A 22,535-nucleotide genomic window follows, 5' to 3' on the forward strand; every position below is an offset into this window, starting at 1 on the left:
TTGTCAAAATATCACTTTGACTAAAATTAATATTAAATATTTTAGTTAACGAAATTAACACTGCTGTTCATGCCCCACGCTCTGAGAGTCCATGATGTTGGCTTCTTTATGCACATTTCTCCGTCCCTCTGCAACGCTTTAGGCAAAGGCAGTGACAGGTGCGGGCAGAAAAAAAACCATGTTCTAAGTGTGGGTCTTACACTCAGACACTGGAGAGACTTAAAAGTGGATGTGCCCACAGCACTGAGCGAGCCATGCGCTCCCCTGTTTTTGGTCTGGGGCTCTCTCTACAGCCCCAGAGTAAGGTCGTTTTCCACCCTCAAAAACGTGTTTTTGTTGCATCGGTGCAGTATGCTGCACACACACAAGGCTCAGCTCATTCGACCTGCTTTTAAAATGGACCTTACTTATAGGTTCAAGTCTGAGTGGAAGGATGTGTTTATTAGGAGGTTCCGCTCGGAGAAGAAACTAGAAACTTTACTGACGTTTCCGCCAGGACCTATTTTGCATTCTGTAGTTGGTGTGGTCATATTTGCTGTTGATTATGTTTAATGTCATGATTAGGGTGCGCCAGGGCTACGCAAATAGCATATGAAAAATATGTACTTTATACTAACAGTAATTGTGCCCCCTCGTGTTCACAGAGGGCCATCGGAACCATTCTGCATCGGGAAGAAATAGAGACATGTCTTCTACGCGCAGGTTCTGAAAATAGTCAGCAAGCGATGGTTATTTCATTTCTGTGTAATCAAAGCTCTGGTCAATAGTGACATATGCAGATGACTTTTCCCTCCGTTTAACCTTCTATTGCCTTGCTCCGGTTCGCCCTGTCGGTGCTTATTTTCCTGATAATGATGAATCTCTGGGTAAGTTGAAAGTCAGACTCACGCTAACTTCACGAGCAATTCCCCCAACTTCTCTCGCAGTGACAGGGACAGAGACAGTGTCGCTACTATGTACGCACGGAGTGATATGAAAGCACGAACTCCGTTGCTATTGGCAGCGGGCATTATTTTTTTCAGAGGTCCCTTATCAGAAAATAATGACCGGTAGAACGTTGGGAAATCCCATTCAAATCAACGGAGCGTTCTACTTACGTTGTGAAGAGCCGTATAATACGCCTTTATAATAAAGGTGCTTGAATTCATGCATAATTCATGATTAATGCATGACTTCATCATGAATTAATGTGTTCATCAGGATTCATGTGTAAATATTCAGAAACAAACACTGTTAATTAAGGTATGATCATGACTAATTAATCATGATCATGGGAGAAAATACAAACAGAAGAGAGCTAAAATTATAATCGAAGAATTCAAAAATTCTCACGTCACTTTTAGAATGCAAATACCTGTTTTTCACTATCACCGCTCTCTGCAAAAGGCATAGAGCATCAAACACAATCCCAGTGTTTAATTTAGTATATCTCACTGCAGTCTTCCCACACATAAAAGAGTCAGGACCCAAAGGCGAAAGTGGACTTCACTCAGGCATCAGGTTAATCCCTTTTTTATTTAGTTTCAGCCAGTATGAACAAACTGTAGAAGGAATAAAGCACAGAAAACACCAGTGTCAATACAAATGCATACATTGGCTGTACAATAAAAAATGTCAGCAATATTTTTAAAATACAAACCGTTAGGTTTTACAACGGTAAGAGGGACAGCACTGAAAACACAGAGCAGCTCTAGCATTGGCAGGTCAGAGCAACTAGTATATTTAGCAGTTGGACAAACTTGGACAGTTGTGTTCAACGGAATATATGCGCTTACCAGTAGTTGCTTCAAAGAGTTAATGGGTACCTGGATCCCGCAATGTGGCTTCATTGCTCTATATTTGAACATATATATTTAATCAACCGCAAGTACATTCTACATTAAGAAAACACTGTTTATAATGCAAAGGAGTTAAATTATGGAATAGCTGCTGCAATGAATTAAAACAAGCTACGTCTCTTTTTCAGTTCAAAAATACTTACAAGAGAATAATAATGGAAAAATATTTGGCAGAATGAAAATTAATTAAATATGCTTCTGGAGCGGACAATGGTCCACCTGTGTTAATTCAGTGAACGGATGGTTATTACCATTAACGTGCTGTATTTATGATTTAAAAGTGAAGGGCAGGCACAATAAGCTTTAGCTTCTGCCTGCGCCTGGTCATTTGTTGTGTTCATTGTTTGACCTGTATGTTTTGAATGTTTTGAATCATTTGAAAATGACCAAACCGAAATAAACCGAAATATATTTCTGCTTCGTGGCGTGCTCTGGGGCTGCAAAGCGCCCCAGAGCACGCTGAAGGTCTTTATTTGGTGATGCCAACAGAACACATCTGCAAAGATCAGAGATGAGATCCTGAGGTTCCACCAGGTGGTGATCCGCAGCCGGAGATCCGTGGCCACAACTACAAAGTCGATCATCAACCTCTGGCCTAGGTTGTCCTAGTGCCACGCTCACATATGGGCGAGCGATTAATTAGTCTCAATTTGCCGACACGCATGACCACGAGTTACAGGAGAAATAGCACTTGTTGGTTTGTTGGTCTTTGTAAGGAGGGAATCCTCATGTCATTCCGCCAAGTTGTAGAAGCTTACAGAATTGGGAAAAATGGGAGAGAGTGGAGAGGCAGTGGAGTTGGCACAAAGGCATGTAGCTGTAGGCACATTCAATCCTCAGGGCATCTTGTCGGAGAGTGCCGTGAAGTGGACACGCCATTAGCTTGAGCGTGAAAGAAGATTCAGAAAAATCTTTGTGGATTGCCTGAGCGCAATCATTTCCCGACATGTGGAGCACGCAGCTTTCTGAATCAGAGATCTGAAGAGCCAGATGAACGCAGCGTGGAGTGACAGTCTTGCCCGATTAAATTTAATGCAGTCTTTGTTAGGGTATAGGCCCCTATAGTTTCCCATTAGACTTTTCACTTGGAGCTCGCACCCAGGCTTACAGGCTACGTCTATGCAGCTCAATAGGTGGTCTAACTTGAAAATGCGGAGGGGATTCTCTTACCTATACAATCTTTGGATTGCATGTCTCAAGAAGGCAAAGCTTAATGCAAACCATCAAGACCAATGGAAGGAAAGCAAAGCAAAGGTTACTTTAAATCGGGATTATTTCAGTGCTTGAGTAGTGGATTTTTATCCGTTTTCAAACCGTGAAAAGAGTTTGCTGAGAATAAACCATTTGCTACAGCCCCGATGTTTTGGCCACGTGTGAGGGCCGGATGCCGCTCAGGTACCTCATGGAATGATACGCTCAGTCACTCTCTGAACAGAATGTGCATTCAGATGTGTGTGGCAGGTCCTGCAGGTTCCCCTTTTTTTGTAGCTGAGGTTCATTGTAAAAACCTGGTTATGTTGCTGCCCCCAAGTGACTGGCTGCTGATTTGATTCATGGACTTTTTTCGGTACTTCATCACAGCCCAGAAAGAATTGTCTCCACTGAGCATAATGGGAAATCTCACTGCTACAAATTGCTTGTGTTGGTCCGACAGGGCACCTAAAACTCTCAAAACGGTCGGATTTTGTGGTGAATATAATCTTATTTCACAAACTCCCATCGAAATCTATAGGTTGCCTTAAAATCAACTTTGTCTGATTTAACCTAGCCCTTTGCTTGCCCAACTGGCGGGCCGATTGGAAGTGCACAAGGAGGTAACGCGTTAGAAAAGACGAAAAAACGCGACATGCGCCACACTGGATGCTGATGGTTTGTAGCAAAGCGAAGCACGACGGACCACCATAGAGCGACATCGCACTAACTCTTATTTCTGTGTCAGCGATTGGAGTACCCCAGCTTTTATTACTATTATTATATTTGAATATGAGACATGAGATTATGAGGCCTGCCGTATTTAGACCTCAATAAACATGTTCAGAAGTCCTCTTTAGGTTAATTTAGTATTTGTATTTCTCTCTCAAAGATGAATGCTGATATGAAATACGCCCTGTGTGGGCTTAATCATATCATAACAATCTAATCTCATCACATCTAGATATTTTCCCAGAATAGTTCAGCAATGTTCTGTACTAACTATAGTGACTCTAATCCCATTGCCTGTTCCGTGCTGAATTAGTAATGATCGGTTAAGACATTTTGTTTGTCTACTTTCTTGTAAGGCAGTGTGCCAGACTGTTCCAAAGTTCTCGCATGATGGTGACCACTTTTTGGAAAAGGCAAAACAAAATGCACAGTGTCTTGGCAGTAAACCATCGCGGTTGCGTCTTCATAAAGGATTTGTCTTTGGCTTCAACGCCAGGGGGGGTCCTGAACCCTATTTCTAGTGGTAGGGAAAACCAGAGCACCCGGATTATCCAAGACATCCAGTCATGGATCTTTGAGTAATCTTTGGATCTTCACCGGTGGCTACCTTTAGCACCGCGTCTTCTACATATCCAGGAAATGCTTTCCACACCTCTCGATCTCTTGTGAAGCTTAATCCTTTCATCACTGAGTTAAAAAACACTCGCCATAGCTTCACAACTGGATATTTTGTTTCAGCTGTTTTTAGTTCAATATTGCATTTTCCAACGAACAAAGTGTAAGATAGTGACATTTATGACTTGGTCCTAGTATGAGGCTAGGCGGCATGAGGGAAGATACAAAGGAGAGGTTTAAAGTTTAGAAAGAAGCAGATGATTATCTCCAGAGACTGCAGAGGGGAGGAGATGAAAGGGGAATCATGTTTAGTAAACTTGTAACCATAGGCATTAACTGTGCATGTTTCTCAGTGCTTTTATGTTGCGTATATACACTTGCACTGTCTTCAAAGTAACTCGCCGCAGAAGGTAGCGAGTTATGTGGTTGCATCTATATCTGACTTCCAGTTCGAACGTTTTTTTTATTTATTTGAAAGCAGTGCATTTCACCATGGAAATGATTAGCACATCACACACTCGACATACAGGAGCAGTTAGCTGCTGTGGTGCGGTCGGGTGTCTTGTGAACCTACGTAGATCAATGTGCGAGGGTGGAGGCGTGTGTGGTTGACATTCCATTAACTGTGCTGCAGAGGCAAAAACAGCACAGGCTTTTCCTGACGATAACTCGACTCGACCTCATCCTGTACCCAAAGGGAACAGTGTTGTACATGTTTTAGTGAGAGGAGAAATGGAAAGGTTCATCTGCACAGTAGTGAAGGCAGCCTGCAGAATGCTGGATATTCAGTCCCTCTCAAGAGCTCAGGACACTCGTCTCCCACAAAATTATGTCATGATGAGGTGCTTCTCCGTGTTTTTGCTCAGTTGTTCTCCTGACAGTGCTCAAATTACCGGTGCTAACACTTTGCCGCATGATCTCTTCTTTGTAGTTTGCTTTCTTTAAATTAGTTATCGGCTTGACTTTTCTTCTAATGGAAAGGTATTGCAGTTTCAGCTTACCTTATCCTTTGTAATTCAACATAAATTGCCCACATATTTCTTACTTCTCAAGGAAAAAAGCCAATTTGGCACTGGTACTTTCATTTCCACTCTAATAAAATGCCAATTGTATCTAACCATTTCTCTGGTTAGGTTTATTCAGATGTTAGAAATGCTTTCTTTTTCCTGGGCAAAGCATCAGACATTTTTTCGCTCTGTTTTGTTTGTTTATCTTTCTGGAAGGAACAATTTTCTTAACATCAGAAATGAATTAACGCAAGTGTAACACAACAGCGTCCATTATTCGAGAGACAGAGACATTTTTTCCATGTCTTGTTTCTAAAGAAATATTTACGACAGAATAAAACATTTAGGATGTTGGTATTGTCTCTCCACAGAGAATAGAAAGGCGTCTTCTGTGAAAGTCAAAGTTATTTGACATTGAACCTGACTCTCAATGTGACGCACGATGCTCATTTATTTTAGGGATGCGTCAATCTGATACTGGTATTGGGTATCGGAGCTGATAACCGTTATTGTATTATTTTGGGTATCGGCTGTCAATATCCTATACTGAAACGATACTGCTTAAAAAACACAACTTTCACCAACTAAATCTAAGTTAATATGGGCATGCTGTAAATTATGTAATTTCGAAGCACAGAAAAGTGCAAAATGCTACAGCTAGCAACAGTATGCTAAAGCTAGTGGCAGCATGCTAATGCTAACAGCAACTAAACAAGGCTTGGGCAGAAACCTAAATAGCTGGTCATATATTTAGTAGGGGTGTAACAGTTAAGCTATCTCACGGTTCAGATCGGTTCATCACGGTGCATCACGGTGCGAGTACAATTGAAAGATTTGAAATGAAATGATCATCAGTAGGCAGTAGTAGTAAAATTGGCAATGCTTTCTAATTTTTCCCCTATGATCCTCTAGTGGGGCAATGGGTGAAAACAGAGTAAAAACAGAAAAAAAATAATAATCCGGAAAACAAATGTTATATTCAAGTACATAGATCAAATTCCAAACATTACAACAATATTATAAAGTTATACTAATGGTAAAGAAAACAAAACAAAACAGAACAAAAAACAAGAAAAAAAAACAAGCTTCATCTTAACGCGTGCATTTGTTAAATGATGACTGATACAGACAGCATTGGGTCATAGAAGGGGTGTGGCTTTGGCGAGAGGGGGAAGAAAACTTTTGGGAAACACAATTTCTCTCTCTTCCCTGCCATTCCCTGGCGGAATACAGACTCATTCATTACTTGAATATTAAAACATGGCATCAAAAATACCAAAGTAGGACAGTCCCACAGTTCTGGAGTTTTAACTTTGTTGCAGTGTTTTATTCCTTGTTTGGAGAGGAGTGCTTTTAATGATTGGACACAGGGACTAGAGAGCCTTTGGGAGTAATCCACGCAACAGCTTGTAGCCATAGCATATCACTGCAAAGTTTCTCCTGTGTTTTAAAGGAGCCAGTTTGAGTTCATCTGTAACTGGTTAAGTATAGAACGAGCGTCCCAGACAGGTGATGCATATTGAAAGTGATGCAGAATCGCATATCGCACTAATTTCCAATATCGTGCAGCCCTAGTGCCTGTCATGCTTGATGACTGAATTTCACCAGGAATCACATGTGGCACACCTGAGTGGACAGGACGCATTTCTGAAACATTGTTGATTTTGACAGCCTGCTATCTATCAGTAAGGTAATTTAGAGAAAGATAGCTTAACTGATAAGTATTGGAATGACGTGGTAGAAATCCGAATGATAGCTGATGTTAAGTTGTTTGTACGCAGGAAGTCCAACAGTTTTTTGTTGATGACCGACTCTAGTATCTTCCCCACGCTTGATGATCCTCTTATGCACTTTTTCCTGCCACAATTTAACAATATTCCCTTATCATAAACAAACCCTGAGTTGTTTTTGAGTGATCCGTGCACGTTTGTAGAATCTTTAAATCTCCTGCGAGGCTTATTTGATGTTCGGTGACCTGTGCTCTCCAAACATGCTTACTTCGCAGAGCACAAAACAGACAAAAACAGGTGAAGGGAAACAAGTAGTTTTAGGTTCATGTCGCATTTTCGGACTCACAGATGGAATTGTGAGGATTACTCAATCAAACAGATGATCTCTCCAGGTGTTTTTTATGTTTTTGATGAGTATTGCGACCTCAAAAAAGTCAACAGACATAATAACCATCATAGAAACCTCAAAGTGTCATCCATGTTTGAAATGATATCCTCCCTGACAGAGCGGTGGAAGGCTTACTGCGGCAGGCAGTGAAGATCAGGCAAGTGCCGTTGGCTCCACTCACACAGGATGCTGGCTTTGTAAAGGATATATGCAGCAGTGATTCGGGCTGTAGGCTTAGGGGAAAGAAAGAACCGAAAGAAGAAGAAAAGCTTCAAAACAAAAAGATACTGTTGAAGGGGGATTTGGCTGGAAGGTGAGCTTAGAGTTGACGGATTATTGTCTACAGAATGGGTTGGAATCCTGTCATCAAGGCCTTGATGAGAATTGTTTCTAAGGCTGGACATGTAATGTGTGTTTTTCGAGGTGTTTTGGGGACATTCCAAATGAATCATTGACTCACACCTTTTACAAACATTGTACGTTCAGACAAACCTCAGGCAGGTCATACGAGAAGAGCCGCCTACTCATCCAGCCCGGAGGAGATAATTCCTGGCTAAAGTGCTCTGCCACGCTTTTGTGCTTCACCTGTCTGTCGTCAAGGTGCATGTTAGATTGGATGGAATCATTTTGTAAAATATTAGCTGTGGAGCTTGCTGCCATTAACTGTTCGAGAAAGTAGCCCTTTGCAACAGTTTACCTTGAAGAAGTGGTTGAAAGACGGTCAGATTTGTGATCATTAGCACAAAACTGGTTAATTGGGGTATTGTTAAAAATGTAAGAAGGTACAATTTAGGAAAAACTGTTGATAATTGCTTGTGTAAATACTGTAAAAATAGCATCCGGATGTTTATTGAGGTGATCCTTTTTTGTTGTTGCAATTTGTGCATTTTGTGCATTACAAAATTTAAATAAATAGAAACCAATTTAACAGACTAGTATACACAAAGGAGTATGACAATAATAACATAATAACATAATAATAACATAATAATAATAATAATAATAATAATAATACTACAGAAGGCATACACGCCTTTGTCATTTCATATTCAGACACATTTTCTCAGTGTTAAATTTTACATGTTTGAATTTTGATTAATTTAATGTTCAGTTTAGTTTAGTTTAGTTTTTTAGTTAAAATTTGGTCATATATTTCTTTTCATGATTGATCTGATGATTTTGACCAAGAACAGCAAAAGTGAATGAACTCTGAAGTAAAAATGCTCATTGGTCACTGTATAAACCTGCTGTCACTTTGCCTCTGCCCAGGGACTACAGATGAAAATTAGCTTGTAGCTTTCTCAGGTCTGTGCAACACATTTGTTGTGCAATGTCCCTGTGAAATAAAATAAATAAATAAATAAAAATAAAGTTGTCAGACCAGGCAACGAATGCTACAATTTTCTGGTAAGTGTTGAGTTGTTTGCGGCTTCGCTAATAAGTGCTCAATTTGTAAATTTGTATTTTCAGGAACACTTTTGGCCTGATGTGATGGATTCGGAGAATAGGCCAAAACATTTGCCGGAACACTCTCATTAAACACCATTATGTCAGATACATTTTTTGCCGGATCCTCCTAAATATTTCCCGGATCTTTTACCCTGAAAAACTGAAAATTGGGGGAATGCGTTCCCCCAAACAGGAGATCAAATTAAGCACTGCCCTTACTCCCCTCCTCAGTTGTTCACATGTACAATACCAAGTGCCAAAGGAATGTGGTTGATATTTACTTTCATCTTGCTGACAATAAAATGGTCAGCTAGAAAAGTACAAGGCCATTTTTCCTCTTTAATCATACAAATGACTTCTTACCCCATTGTTGCCGTGTTCTTCTGTCTTTAGCACTCAATGTGACGGAGGAGAACGTGGTGTGTCCTCTGGGGAACTTCCCGTGTGGAAATTTGAGCCTGTGCCTGCCTCAGCTGCTGCACTGCAACGGCATTGATGACTGTGGAAATCAGGCGGACGAGGAGAACTGTGGTGAGTGACTGTTCCGCTCCCAAACACCACACCAGACACCTGGCTCATTCTGCAGATTAAGAACAAAAGAACTTTTTTTTCAAGGTCTTCCCTCCCTCATTATAGAATCCATATCCTCTTATTGGTGCACTGTAAATAGCCATTTTATCATTGGCATGTTTATTGGACAGCGACTCACATTTATCTGTCAGAAAAATGTGTGGGCAGGGCTTGATGCAAACAACAAATGTATCTTGTATTTTCATCTGGAGATGGGTCTCTAAGCGCTGAGGAGTTCAGTCGCACCTGGCCATTTTTATTCACTCCCTCTACACCAGGGGTCGCCAAGTTTGTGTCATGGAGGGCCGATTTTCTTCATTGCCAAAACATCAAGGGCCGAAAACACAAAATGGTAGCCCAAAGTAAAGCAGCTTTTTTCTACAAATATAAGTTTTGCACATATTATATGACTTAAAGGGACTATACAGTGTTTAACATTTAAAAATGATGTATTTTCCTCCCCTACTTGCTCCAGCTATGTCCTAAGGTGTAGAATGAGCTCAGACCTTTTCACCACAACTGCCTCTAAAATTCTGCACTGTCGCTCAAAGAGGTGTGCCGTCATGCACGAGCTTAATATAGAGGCTGCAGTTACGCACAAGACCAAAGGTGGCAGTAGTGAGTACAAAAAACTTCTGCATGTCTGTCTTTCATGTTCAGGTCTCTGATTTATTAATAAATGTTTCTTCAAAATTCTCTTGGGGGCCAAAGGTTTTATGCTGGAGGGCCGAATCTGGCCCCCGGGCCTGACGCTGCCTACCACTGCTCTACACAGACACACCTGGGAAGATTCCCAGCTTTTTTCAGCTTTAGTATCACGCTGATTATTAAAGCCAAACTAGGAGAGTCCAGTATTAGCCACATCACAACATTTCCAATATTATCCAACTCACCTGGGTCAGTGTGAGGTGTATGGAACCTTGTGTCCATAACTGAATGTTCAAGGTCACTGTATTTCTTTTTATAGTAGCACATTATGTTTTCTAATGTTGCAGTGAGCGTTATATCTTCCTCTGGTAAAGGGACTAAAGTAGCATACGTTTAAAGCAGTACTAAGTAACGTGTTTACCTTAATAAATCCTTTCCGTAGTCCCTGTGGGGGTAATACAAGTGTTTATGGGATGATTGGAGGGTCTTTCATCTCCCCCTGGTGTCTCTGGCCAGAAAACCATGTTTGCAACTTGACTGCCACCGGTGCGGAGAAAGCAATACACACTAATGGAATCACGAAGAAGAAGCTAACATGCTAACGGGCAAAGCTAACTGCGGGTTAGCATCACTTTAAACAGTATTTACAGCCAAGTTTGAGTGAAAAAAAATATTTCCATTGTATAATTGGATGCACAGTAACCCTCTCTCCCTTCGCCTTTCCTGTCAGTGTAGTATTTACTCTCCAAGACAATTAATAAGTTAAAAAATCTTAACTTGCTACTACACCTGCAGTTGCGCTTATGGCCTCTAGGGGGAAGAGTTACTTAGTACTGCTTTAGTGAACATAACATCATGTCAGATTCCCTGTCCAACTCATCAGTAAAGTTCTGAAGTGGTTTGACAGCTTTATTTTTGGCCTTTATACTTGCCAAGATGGGCTGTGGCCTTCTCCTGATCAAGAAATTGTTTGATAATTTTATGTGTGCTGACCGCATCTTGTTGGAGGTCCATTCATCCTTTGCACCATCATCTGTAATATAAAATATTTAGCCCAAATACATCAATCAATCAATCAAAGTTTATTTATATAGTAAATAGGACATCTTCCCCATGATATACCGGTATAAATGATACCTCACGTGCAAGATGTAAACAAACTAGCGCAGGCCGAGGGAAACGCTGCTGAGCGGAGCTGGTCCAAGCGTCATCAACTTTGACACAGATTTATCCACTTTTCAAACCTCCTGGGGCTTTTTTGGAAATAGGCCAAGCAACAAATGTTTTAATAAAGTCACCAATGCGTCCTGCAGATTTTCTCAAAGCACATCCAGCGGCTCTCCGTGTGCAGGTAAGTCCCAAGCCTTAAAATAAGTCCTCCGAACAGCGCAAGCGTCTCGTCTTCTCTCAGGTCTGAATTATGATCGATCACTAACCCAAACGCTCCGTCTAAACTTGCCTTTAACACGAGATAAAAACAAATAATCCGAGTCTTTGGAAAAACAAAACCACAGAAATCTGCACTGATAGCGATGTCAGTGTTCAGTTAATAACAACAAAGTGCTTCCTGTTGTTCCTACAAAATAAAAGCCGCCAATGTTCCAGCCACTGGGAGAGCTTTATTATGAAAGAGTCAGACTGAAGAATATCACTACGACAGGAGCAGCAGGTCGATTACAGAGGTTGACCACTGCTCCGACATGAATAAGGGAATGTGTTTGAGAACTCTTAAAAAAAATTTAATGATCATTTGTTGCTCGCTGTTCCATTTGTCCGTACAGAACTGGGGAAAAGGGCTTTTGTTCACTCAGCTCCTTCTACATGGAACATGTTGCAAAAAGTAACTAAATAACTGAATTTCGTCCATTGAACTCCTTTAAATCCAGATTGAGAGCACTTGAAACAATCTTTTTAAAATGTAACTGTTTTTTTCATAAAATGTTGTTATTGACATTGTAACGGCTAACACTTCTATTGAATTGTTTGGAACAAAATCAACAAACTAATAAGAATGTGAATTGATTTTACCAATATATCATGGGTAAAATTATGCAGTCTCTGCTTTTGTGCATACAGTTTAATATCAGAACAAGGCTAATAAATGTGGCTCTTTTTACAGATTTCCTAATTGGGATTGTAAATAATAATTAAATAGAATTCGAGGCTTAAAAGTAAATTCCACAGGAAGAGGAGGAGACACAGACTTAGATTTAGTATCTAGGCAGTCTGTGCCAGAAACTGACGCACAGGATGCTTTAAACATTAAAAAGAGAGTGATTCTGAGTTAGACTGACCTCTTTCTTCCTTAAATGACCCGCCGTAATAAACCCTTCATATTCTGCAAGCTGGCCTCTCCTTCACTTTCGAAATGAAATCGAACGTAACGAGGTGCGGGTGTGGCTCTGCAGGCATGAATCTGCAGTGGCTCCAGTCTGCAGGTTTAAACACCGAGGGGACTGGTCAATCAATATATAGCAGACATTGTTAGAGAACTATAGCCTAAATATTCCCTTGAGTCCTATATACAGTCTACAGGAAGTACATCTAGATCGAAATTGCAACTTATAAAAAAAGAAGAAAAAACGTATCACGAGATATTTTTACACTGTGACGAGAAATCTCAATTTGATCTCGACCCTTCCTTATTAACAATGTTGAGTTGATAAAATAGCCAATAAAGAAAAAAAAAAGCTCAAATGATGAGTGTGAATTCGATTTTAAAATCGTTGGCTCCCTAAACCCAGTGTGAACCACTTTGAAAGGAGGCAGAAGGCCTAACAAATGATTTATCTTCACACAAACTTACAGATAGCATTAATCAATGTCCAAGGCAAGGCAAGGGTTAAGGCAAGTTCTCGCTGCGACAGATTTTCGTCATTTTGAATAGTTAAGGAAATTTTGTCCATCACCTAGAAACTGTCAGAAATAAATGAAAAAAATAAATAAAAATATGACAGTCGTATGTGGTAAATTCTCTTCTTTGCCTATGATATCGAATAATACAGTGTTTAGATAAGCCTGAGTGTAGATTATTAAAGAATGAAAATAACAATCGGAACATTGGAGGGAGTTCAGCTTCCTGATGGATGTCGTGGTGAGTCCATTTGGATCTGTCTTCTATTTTGCGCCTATACACGCACACGGAACTAGCAAAACAATGTCCATGTGCTCGTACGTGTGTTGCATTCTGACAATTAAAGTTCACTTCAAATTCCACAATAGAGTCTTGTACAGGCCTCCATCGCGACCTGTCTCTTGAAACGTGTCTCTTCAAGCGCGTTGGCTTTGACATTTGCATTATTCACCCTCAGAAGTCGTTTGGGGACATTAGCTTACAGACATGTCTTGGGTATAGCATGGTTACAAAGGTCAGTGACGTATTTTAGACAGTTTCACACAACATTACCCATATGGACAGGCTAAGTCAGGGCCGTTCAAATGTCAGACTTGTCTTACGCCCTGTGACATTTGCTCTTGTGGGCCTACTTTACATAATTGATTTTGATAGAAGTCTGACATGTGTTTGTAGATGACTTTTGATATGGATTTTAAAGTAACATCATTTTGAGAAAAAATGCCCTAAAGTTTTGTAGTCTGCACATGCGGCTGTATATTTCTCACGTCTTTAGCTGCTGCTGGCTCCCAGAGAGGAAATGACCATATTTGGATTACAGCGTCATCTCTGTCGCGCTACATGCAACATGTGGAATTTAATAATTAATATGCATGGGAAAGTGCGGTGTTGAAGTTATTTTCTGGAAAACTACGAAGCAAGACAGAACTCCATAAAAATATTTTGTATTATAAAGGATTATTTTCAAACTACATTCAAACTAAGATGTTAACCAAGAAAACTAGCTTTAAGCCTTCAGCCCTATACTTTCAAATTGATTCAGTCTAAGTTTTGACCCTTAGAGCCAAGCCAAATATTTGCTCAGATGGAATGGTGCAGAAAGCCTGATCTTGTGGTGGCGAACGGAGGGGCTCAAGCTCTTGGTGAATTATTGCGCCATCCGCCTCCGCCACTTGTGAGGGGGCGTCACATGAGGAGCTGCCTGCACTGGTGATGGGAACACCACTGACATTCGTTTCCTTGTTTACATTGCGCTGCCATGCGTTCTTTCTTAAGGCTCTCACAGGTCAAACTAAAAACTTTATTTACCCCATCGTGAGCTAAACGATGGTCACGTCTGGAGAGAAAAAGAGCAAGTGTCCGCTGAACGCGAAACAAAACGAATGCACATGTTCATCCCCCACTCCCACACAACCACTCCTCTCCTGGCCGCGGAGTCGATCTGGTTGGAGGAAAATTAGTGTCTCCACCCAATTAAAGGCGCTAAGTCTGGAGTGGCAAGATCACAAAGTGCGCTCCTACTAAGCGCAAAATGTCACGCTATCGTCTGCGTTTTGAGACACAAGACCGGGCCCACAGAATCAGACCCGCAACTGCACAACAAGGCAAAAGATTTCAGACTATTGCCTGATTATGCATTTACCATGAGCACAATGATGCACCTACAGGCGGAGCCTTGAGTCTGTTTTCGTCTTGAGGTCTTTGAAACTCCACAAACTCACGGCAGCTCCCCCACCTCATCTTGTACCGGCAGCTTTACGTCCCTTTGCAAAGAGTCATTAAAAAAAAGAACGAATATCAGTGTAATCAACCGGTGTTCGCAAGTTTCCCTCAGTGGTTTGAGGAGTCAGTGATTCTTCACATTAATGACATTAGGCTATTAGTTTTGATGTGAATTTAACAATCAAATCAAATCAAATACAATTATTCCCAAAAATGACAGGAGGGGCTTGCCCCCTCAGCCCATAGATACCAGCCATCCCTGAAAAAGAGGTGAAGTTTAGCTGGGTTCAGAGGTTGGATTTCTTCAGTTCCGACCTTCAGATTTCAAATGGAACAACCACCCTCTTGGGACTTGAAGATGGGTCTCTGAAGTTGAAGAAAACAGCATTGCAGCGTCTGAAATTCAGTTTTGTTCAATTTCTCACATTTCTGCCTAAATTGTTTATAAAATGTCTGATCTTTGTTACAATCACGGGAATGAGTAAACGGTGTCTGCTTAAACTAATACCACCCAAACAAGACATGTTGTCATATTTTTATTGGCCATAACATGTAACATTTACAGGAGAAATTCCAAAGGGTTCACATACTTTTTCTTCCCACTGTATAAGCCACGTCACATTAACCCTTGGAACCCTTGCCCTGCACACATTTATTATTCTGAGGGAGACCACGTTTCTCACAAAAACATCCAAGTCCCTGATTACAATCATCGGAAATGACAGCAGCGTCTGAGGAGGTCAAAGATACTATCTACTATTAACATTAGCATTATGGTGGATGCAATTTTGTCATTGTTGCGAGAGATGTGACACAAATTCACAAAGCCCAAAAGTATTGGGCCTTCTCAGCGTAAACTTCCCTTGTGTGTCTAATGAATTAATAGTATTATGATGGGAAATGAGCACTGTGTCTAAGGCTTCAAAGCAGACACACACTGACTCAGCAAGCGTTTCTATAAAGACATAATTAACTCTATTTTAAGCCATTAGAATCGCTATTCTAAACCTCAAAACATGTTCAGGGGTGCGTTATCGCACTGTTCAAGGATTACTGTTGGTTTGCTTGGCACATGGCCTTGAGCTGGTACATAAGTTTACAGTGAAGGCACTAATGGCCTGATTTACTAAGCGTTTGCCCATATGCAAACACAATCGTGTGCATTAAAGCAGAGGAATGTTGTGCATGGAGTGAATATGCTAAACGGGGCAATAATGCCAGAATGCACTAAATTTGAGATGGAGACAATGCAAACGACATTGTTTGCGGGTGTTGTCGTATTTGTCACAACTGCGAGTAAACCACACGGAAAAAATAGTGTAGGGAAGAATAATGGCTTACACTTGGCTTTACATGGCTTTACAAGCTTATGTTGCCAAGTTTCTCAAAGCGTTACACTGTAATCATTATTAATTCACGCTGTACTTAGTGGTGGTAAGCTACTATTGCAGCCACAGCTTCCCTGGGGTAGACTGACAGAAGCGAGACTACTAGACTGTGCCATCGGCCCCTCCGACCATCACCGATCAACCACTCACTCACACACTACATTCATTCTGACCTCTTGTACATGTTTTTAATGGTAGGGGAAACCGGAGCACCCGGAAGAAACCTACGTAGACACGGGGAGAACATGCAAACTCCACACAGAGAAGTCCCACTCAGGACGGGAATCGAACTTGGGACCTTCTAGCTGTACGAGGCTGTTATAAAAATGTTCAAATGTTTGTATCTAGCCTGTTTGAAAAGATAAAATCATAAATGTGTTGTTTTGATGGTGTAGAGTTATAAAGAAAGTAGCAAGTGTTTTGGCTTTGGTCTTCTTATGTAGCTGACTCCATTGAACTGAAGCGGCTAACAGCAGCCGTCCATCAAACGGCTTCAGGACGGCTTTATTTGTCCTTTTAAAGTCCTTATGAAAAGCAATTGATGACACTGAAGGAGACATAACTCGTGCTCCGCTGTTCAAATCTTCCTTTCATTCACAAGAGTGAGCCATGAGTCCTGCAGCTGTCCCGCTTCCCGTTACTTTTCTTTTCGCTTTCGAGGAGTCTATGATCCAAACTTCATAATCTTCGGTCCCACATTCAGCGTCAATGGTCACTGTTTGCGGCAGGCTTTTCCCAACAGCCCCCTATGGTCGTGGCTTGTGGGTAAGTAAAGCACACAGAACCAGCGTGTATCTACAGCTGGATGCGCAGAGGGCATGAGTGGAGGTTTTTGTTCTTGCCCTGCGCCTAAACGTGCACTATGAACGTGGTGCAAACATGGATAATTTTTGTCCATCATCCATCATTGCTTTTATACATGGCTCTGTTCCTCAAAGGTGCTCAGGCGTGTAAAGAGAAGCAGCAGTTTTGTGATTCCTCTGTTCACGCGTTAAACTCAATGGCTAATGGTAAATCAGGTGCAACACTCCCACAAAATAGCCTTGGCTAATTTCTAAATCAGGCCCCTCATATTAGAAGAAATATGCAGAAGATATTATCGCGAGGATTGCACACGTTTCGATGATTGAATTATTGCTTGCCGTCTAAATAAAGTTAAGCAGCAGATGATTCCCCCTACTGTTACTCCAGACGGCTCAGTAATTAAAGTTGTTAATGCCTTTGAACACTCGGGTGTCTTAATCCATCACATTCTCTACGCCAGATGTCGATTCTCTCTTCAACACATTATGCCAGAAGTGGAGTTTCTATAAAAAACCTTAACGTTTTTTTTTTATATATTCTTGCAAGGAAGGGTAGATTATGGGCATTTTTAATATACACAAGACATGTCCCAGCCAAGGAACTATTTTGAAAGGACTTTATTTGTACAATGCCTTTCACAGACATGGTCACAGAGCGGTTTACATTGGCTCCATACTCTGTACTGTATTCATACTCTCTGGACTTAGCCGGATTGTGCCCATGAGCTAATCTCGTTATAGCGTATAAAGCTTCCATTCAAGTTCACATATCACCTGCTATGCCGTTTCTTGTCATTAGTTACTGTAACAGTTGTGTCAAACTGGATGAAAACAAAGGGAACCAACGACTCTGTTTGGTTTGTAATTTCCTGGAGGAGGATTGGCCAGTTATCATTGGCTGCTGTAGACCCTGATGATTTATTGATGCGCTCTGGTCTTTGTTTGGGGAGACCGACATTTCCCAATTTGACAACCCAGTCACATCTCGAATCTCTCACCCAGCTCTTGGATGCTCTTGGATAGAGGAGTATTCTGATATCATAATGCATTTCGATTCTAACTTATGGGGACAGTTAGTAAACCAGCGAGTCCGGGAAACCTTTCAGATTCCGTTAGCCTGCACAATGTATTTTTCCTATAGCAAATAGCATTAGCCACCAAACATAGCAAATTATGAACGATCGAGATGTTTTTCAGCTGTTTGTAAACCTGCCATCGACCACATTTGGGGGTAATACAAGTGTTGGGATGATTGGGGGGGTCTTTCATCTGCCCCTGGTGTCTCTGGCCAGAAAACTGCAATTGCAACTTCCATGCACCGGGTCGGAGGCCCCAATACACACTAATGGAACCACAAAGAAGAAGCTAACAGGCTAACGGGCTAAGCGAAGCACCACTTAAACAGTATTTACAGCCAAGTTTGAGTGAAAACAATAATCTCCATTGTGTAACTGGATGTACAATATCCCTCTCTCCCTTTGTCTTTTCTGTCAGCGTAGCCTTTACTCTCAGGGACAATTAATGAGTAAAAAAACATACAATTTTTGTTTTCTTTCTCATCCATATCTCACACCTACTTCACACACACACACCAAACGCCATGCACGACCCAAAAATGATCCCAAGAATCAAATGTGTATCAGTTTAATACCTTACCCTTGTGTATCTTTCCTTTGTCTATGTGCTGTTTGTAAGCTTTGTTTTATGTAGTTTTTAAAATTAAACAGGTCCAGTAAACTGTTAGCTAACAAACGCACACATTTGAAGGACGAGGCTAGATTTCTATGCTTTTATACGCCAATTTGTATCTAAAGTAAAATCTCTAAAGGTCTGTACATTCATTACTGATTTGTAACTAGGGTTTGACCCCACGTCTATGTGGTCGATGGGTTGACAACAGCTGAAAACATCTGGATCATTATCCTTTGTAATGTTTAATGGCTAGAGCTAACGGCTATAGGAAAATACATTGAGCAGGCTAACGGACTCTGAAAAGTTTCCCTTCTTCTTTTTGCTTCAATGGTTATGTTTGCATCACCTAATGCAGGTAAATATTTTTTTACATCAGTGCTGCTTACCGGTTAGCAATCTCTGTAGATGCGGTGCACACTGCAAGTCATGCCTCCCCCAAAACGTTAACAAACAAGGGGGCTGAATGGATTTCACCATAATGCAAGAAATAGAAGATTCCCTTCACATTCCCTTCCCTTGTGACTTTTTCACATGAATGTTAGGTTTGGGCGATTGCTTTACAAGAAAACGTTCAGCTTAGAATGTGGGCTGAAGTTTGAATTCATGCGATAGGCCAAATGAAAACCTGGGTTGACCATGACAGTGAACATTTGTTTTATGCATTATCTGTAGAAAGGCCAGTGTGTGGACTTTGCAGAACACATTGAAAAAGATATGGCAGACGTGTTCTGTGTGAAGTGGATGTGTGTATGGCTGATGCATGACTCTGACGAATGAAACCGAAGTGTCCATAGAAAAGAGGTTCAAGAGACAGAACGCTCATGTACACCAGGGAAGAAACCGCACCATTTCTAGCTCTCCTTGGGTTCTGTTGACTTGTATCATGCTTGAGAAGTTTCACCAGTTGTGATAGATTTCCAATGCATTCGTAATACTTCACTTTCGTACACAAAGTAATTCATTCACGTCAGTTAATGAAATTGGGCCAGGATCTAAAAGTGGCTTGCGGATCCATTCTTTTAATATTATCTCAGAATGTACAGAAACACTAAGGCTATGCCGAATGTTCACATTATTTCCTCTAGTGCATTATAAAGTGGTCGTGCCATTTCGTAGTGGTGTCCAGGGAGAAAGAAAGTGCTCACAGAATTTCCCTCAATGCTTTCTGAAAAGTACTGAGCAGCGATGCTCGCTAGACGTGTCAATATAGACAACAGAGCATTGCAAGCATTGGAGACAGTGACTAAACACAGCACAAATGAATAAAAACAGCTGTTTAAATCGCGCTTTCGTATTTTTCATGAATGAACCGCTTAAAGTGATAGTGTGTAAGTTTGCGTGTTTTACAAATGTAATAGATTGGATATAATTGACCGCCTGGGTCTGAAATTTGATGCAACGTAAGTAATATTACATTATAATAATCAGTGGCGGCTGGTCCATTATGGGCGGTGGGGCGCCCATAATGGACAATAATATGATGATAATATGATATCTATGATAATTATGAAGTTTACATGGTTCATCTTAAAGCATTATTTTTATTTAGAAACAGTGACAGTTCAAGTATTAAAGGAATAGGCCACCGTTTTTACATACTGAGATATGTTCTTACCTAACCTTAGTCGAGTTAATATATCCCCGGAGCACATACGCAGCCTCTCCCACATGTCATATAGCTCCAAAAAAGCTCACGATAGAAGCTACCAAGCTCTTCCACGTGTTCCCTATTTAAATAAAGTTACGTGAAGTGTTTTCATGCAAAGTATATTTACACAGAAATGTAGCATGTCGATTTTATAAGCAAATAAAAAGGGGTACTATATTGTGAGGCGTAATGATACGAGGAGCAAAACGTCCGCGCAGTAACTCCTAAAGACTTCCCCCGCTCACTTCCGTCAATAGAAGCTGCGTGACTTGTAGAGAGCTAGCAGAGAACAGTTGAAGAAGCGTCGATAACTTGTGAACAACGCCTTTTACGTGCATCGTGCCGGGCTGTGATAACAAGCAGAAAGTATATAGTGTAGTAATGTTTCACAGATTTCCAACTCACCCCGGACGACGACACAGGACTCAGGACCTCGACCATGAGGTAGGAATGCGCAGCACTTTCCCAAAATATATTTTCTGCTTGTTGTAAAAGGCTCTCTACAAGTCACGCAGCTTCTATTGACGGAAGTGAGCGGGGGAAGTCTTTAGGAGTTACTGCGCGGACGTTTTGCTCCTCGTATCATTACGCCTCTTTTTATACATGCTACATTTCTGTGTAAATATACTTGAAAACACATCACATAACTTTATTTAAATAGGGAACACATGGAAGAGCTTGGTAGCTTCTATCGTGAGCTTTTTTGGAGCTATATGACATGTGGGAGAGGCTGCGTATGTGCTCCGTTCGCGTGACAGAGCGCACGGACAAAGACCAGACGGGGATATATTAACTGGTCTAAGCTTAGGTAAGAACATATCTTAGTATGTAAAAACGGTGGCCTATTCCTTTAAGAAGCATTTTAAATACAAAAACTAAAAATATCAGTTGTTTCCTTTCATTCGGTTGATAATCGTGAATAATCGTAAAATCGCAATATTTTTTCGTGACACCCCCAGTCACACCAGGTCACATGACAACCCAAACAAAACTAGTGGCTGCAGATCCCAATCACCAACAGAATGAGTGGGACATATAGTTTACTATATACTGTAGGTCGGAGTTTCGGACACATCTTAAGTCTGCTAAAATGACCCCAGCTAGGTGGCTTTAATCAGGATTTTCAGCTTTATTTAACTTTTAGGATCAGATAGTGAACACCATTAAAAGCGTCACACCCCCTTAAATTAAGCTATAGCTGCACTGATCACCCTTTAGGCATAAGGATCATCGGCAGAGGTATTTCATCATTTGTGTTGGGTATTTTCTAGGCGCAGCCAGGGGCCGGAGGGTGTCCGGTTTGGGAGCCTCAGGATCTCATCTCTGCTGTTTGCAGATGATGTTGTTCTGTTGGCTTCAACAAATCAGGACCTTCAGCTGCTCTGGGACGGTTTGCAGCCGAGTGTGTAGCGGCCGGGATGAGGATCAGCACCTCCAAATCTGAGGCCATGGTTCTCCTTCCCCTCTTCAGGTCGGTGGGGAGTCCTTGCCTCAAGTGGAGGAGTTCAAGTATCTCGGGGTCTTGTTCACGAGTGAGGGACGGATGGAGCGTGAGATCGATAGACGGATCGGTGCGGCGTCAGCAGTGATGCGGTCGCTGTATCGGTCTGTCGTGGTGAAGAGGGAGCTGAGTCGGGGCAAAGCTCTCGATTTACCGATCGATCTACGTTCCCACCCTCACTTATGGTCATGAGATTTGGGTAATGACCGAAAGGACAAGATCGCGAATACAAGCGGCCGAAATGAGTTTCCTTCGCAGGGTGGCTGGGCACACCCTCCAAGATCGGGTGAGGAGCTCAGTTACCCGGGAGGAGCTCGGAGTAGAGTCGCTGCTCCTTCACGTCGAAAGGAGCCAGCTGAGGTGGCTCGGGCATCTGTTCCGGATGCCTCCTGGTCGCCTCCCGCGGGAGGTGTTCCAGGCATGTCCTAGTGGGACAAGGCCTCGTGGAAGACCCAGGACACGGTGGTGGGACTATGTCTTCGAGCTGGCCTGGTGTCGCCTCGGGGTCCCCCCAGAACAGCTGGAGGAAGTGTGTGTGGACCGGGAAGTTTGGGCATCTCTGCTGAGACTGCTGCCCCCGCGACCCGGCCCCGGATAAAGCGGAAGAAAATGGATGGATAGATGTTGGGTATTTTTCTCCTCGAGTCGAAGATGGTTAGAAACTGTTGATTTGCGAGCTTCAGCAATGCCTCCCCAGCCTTTGCTCTGTCAATCTGCAATTGTTTTCCTCTCTCGTCAGAGAAAAACCCTACAGCGTGT

The 22,535-nt window shown here is 41.7% G+C and overlaps 1 protein-coding gene across 1 annotated transcript in view; it reads left to right on the forward strand.

Annotated features, from left to right (window-relative positions):
• The window catches only part of rxfp1 (relaxin family peptide receptor 1), a 139,420-nt gene that overhangs the window by 11,916 nt on the left and 104,969 nt on the right, over positions 1 to 22,535 (forward strand). Inside the window, exon 2 of the mRNA XM_079557269.1 lies at positions 9,344 to 9,481. Coding sequence (XP_079413395.1) covers positions 9,344 to 9,481 — 138 coding nt within the window. The remainder of the gene's footprint in view (positions 1 to 9,343; positions 9,482 to 22,535) is intronic.

The sequence above is a fragment of the Gobius niger genome (assembly GCF_951799975.1).
Source record: "Gobius niger genome assembly, chromosome: 5".
In the NCBI taxonomy this organism is placed as follows: Eukaryota; Metazoa; Chordata; class Actinopteri; order Gobiiformes; family Gobiidae; genus Gobius; species Gobius niger.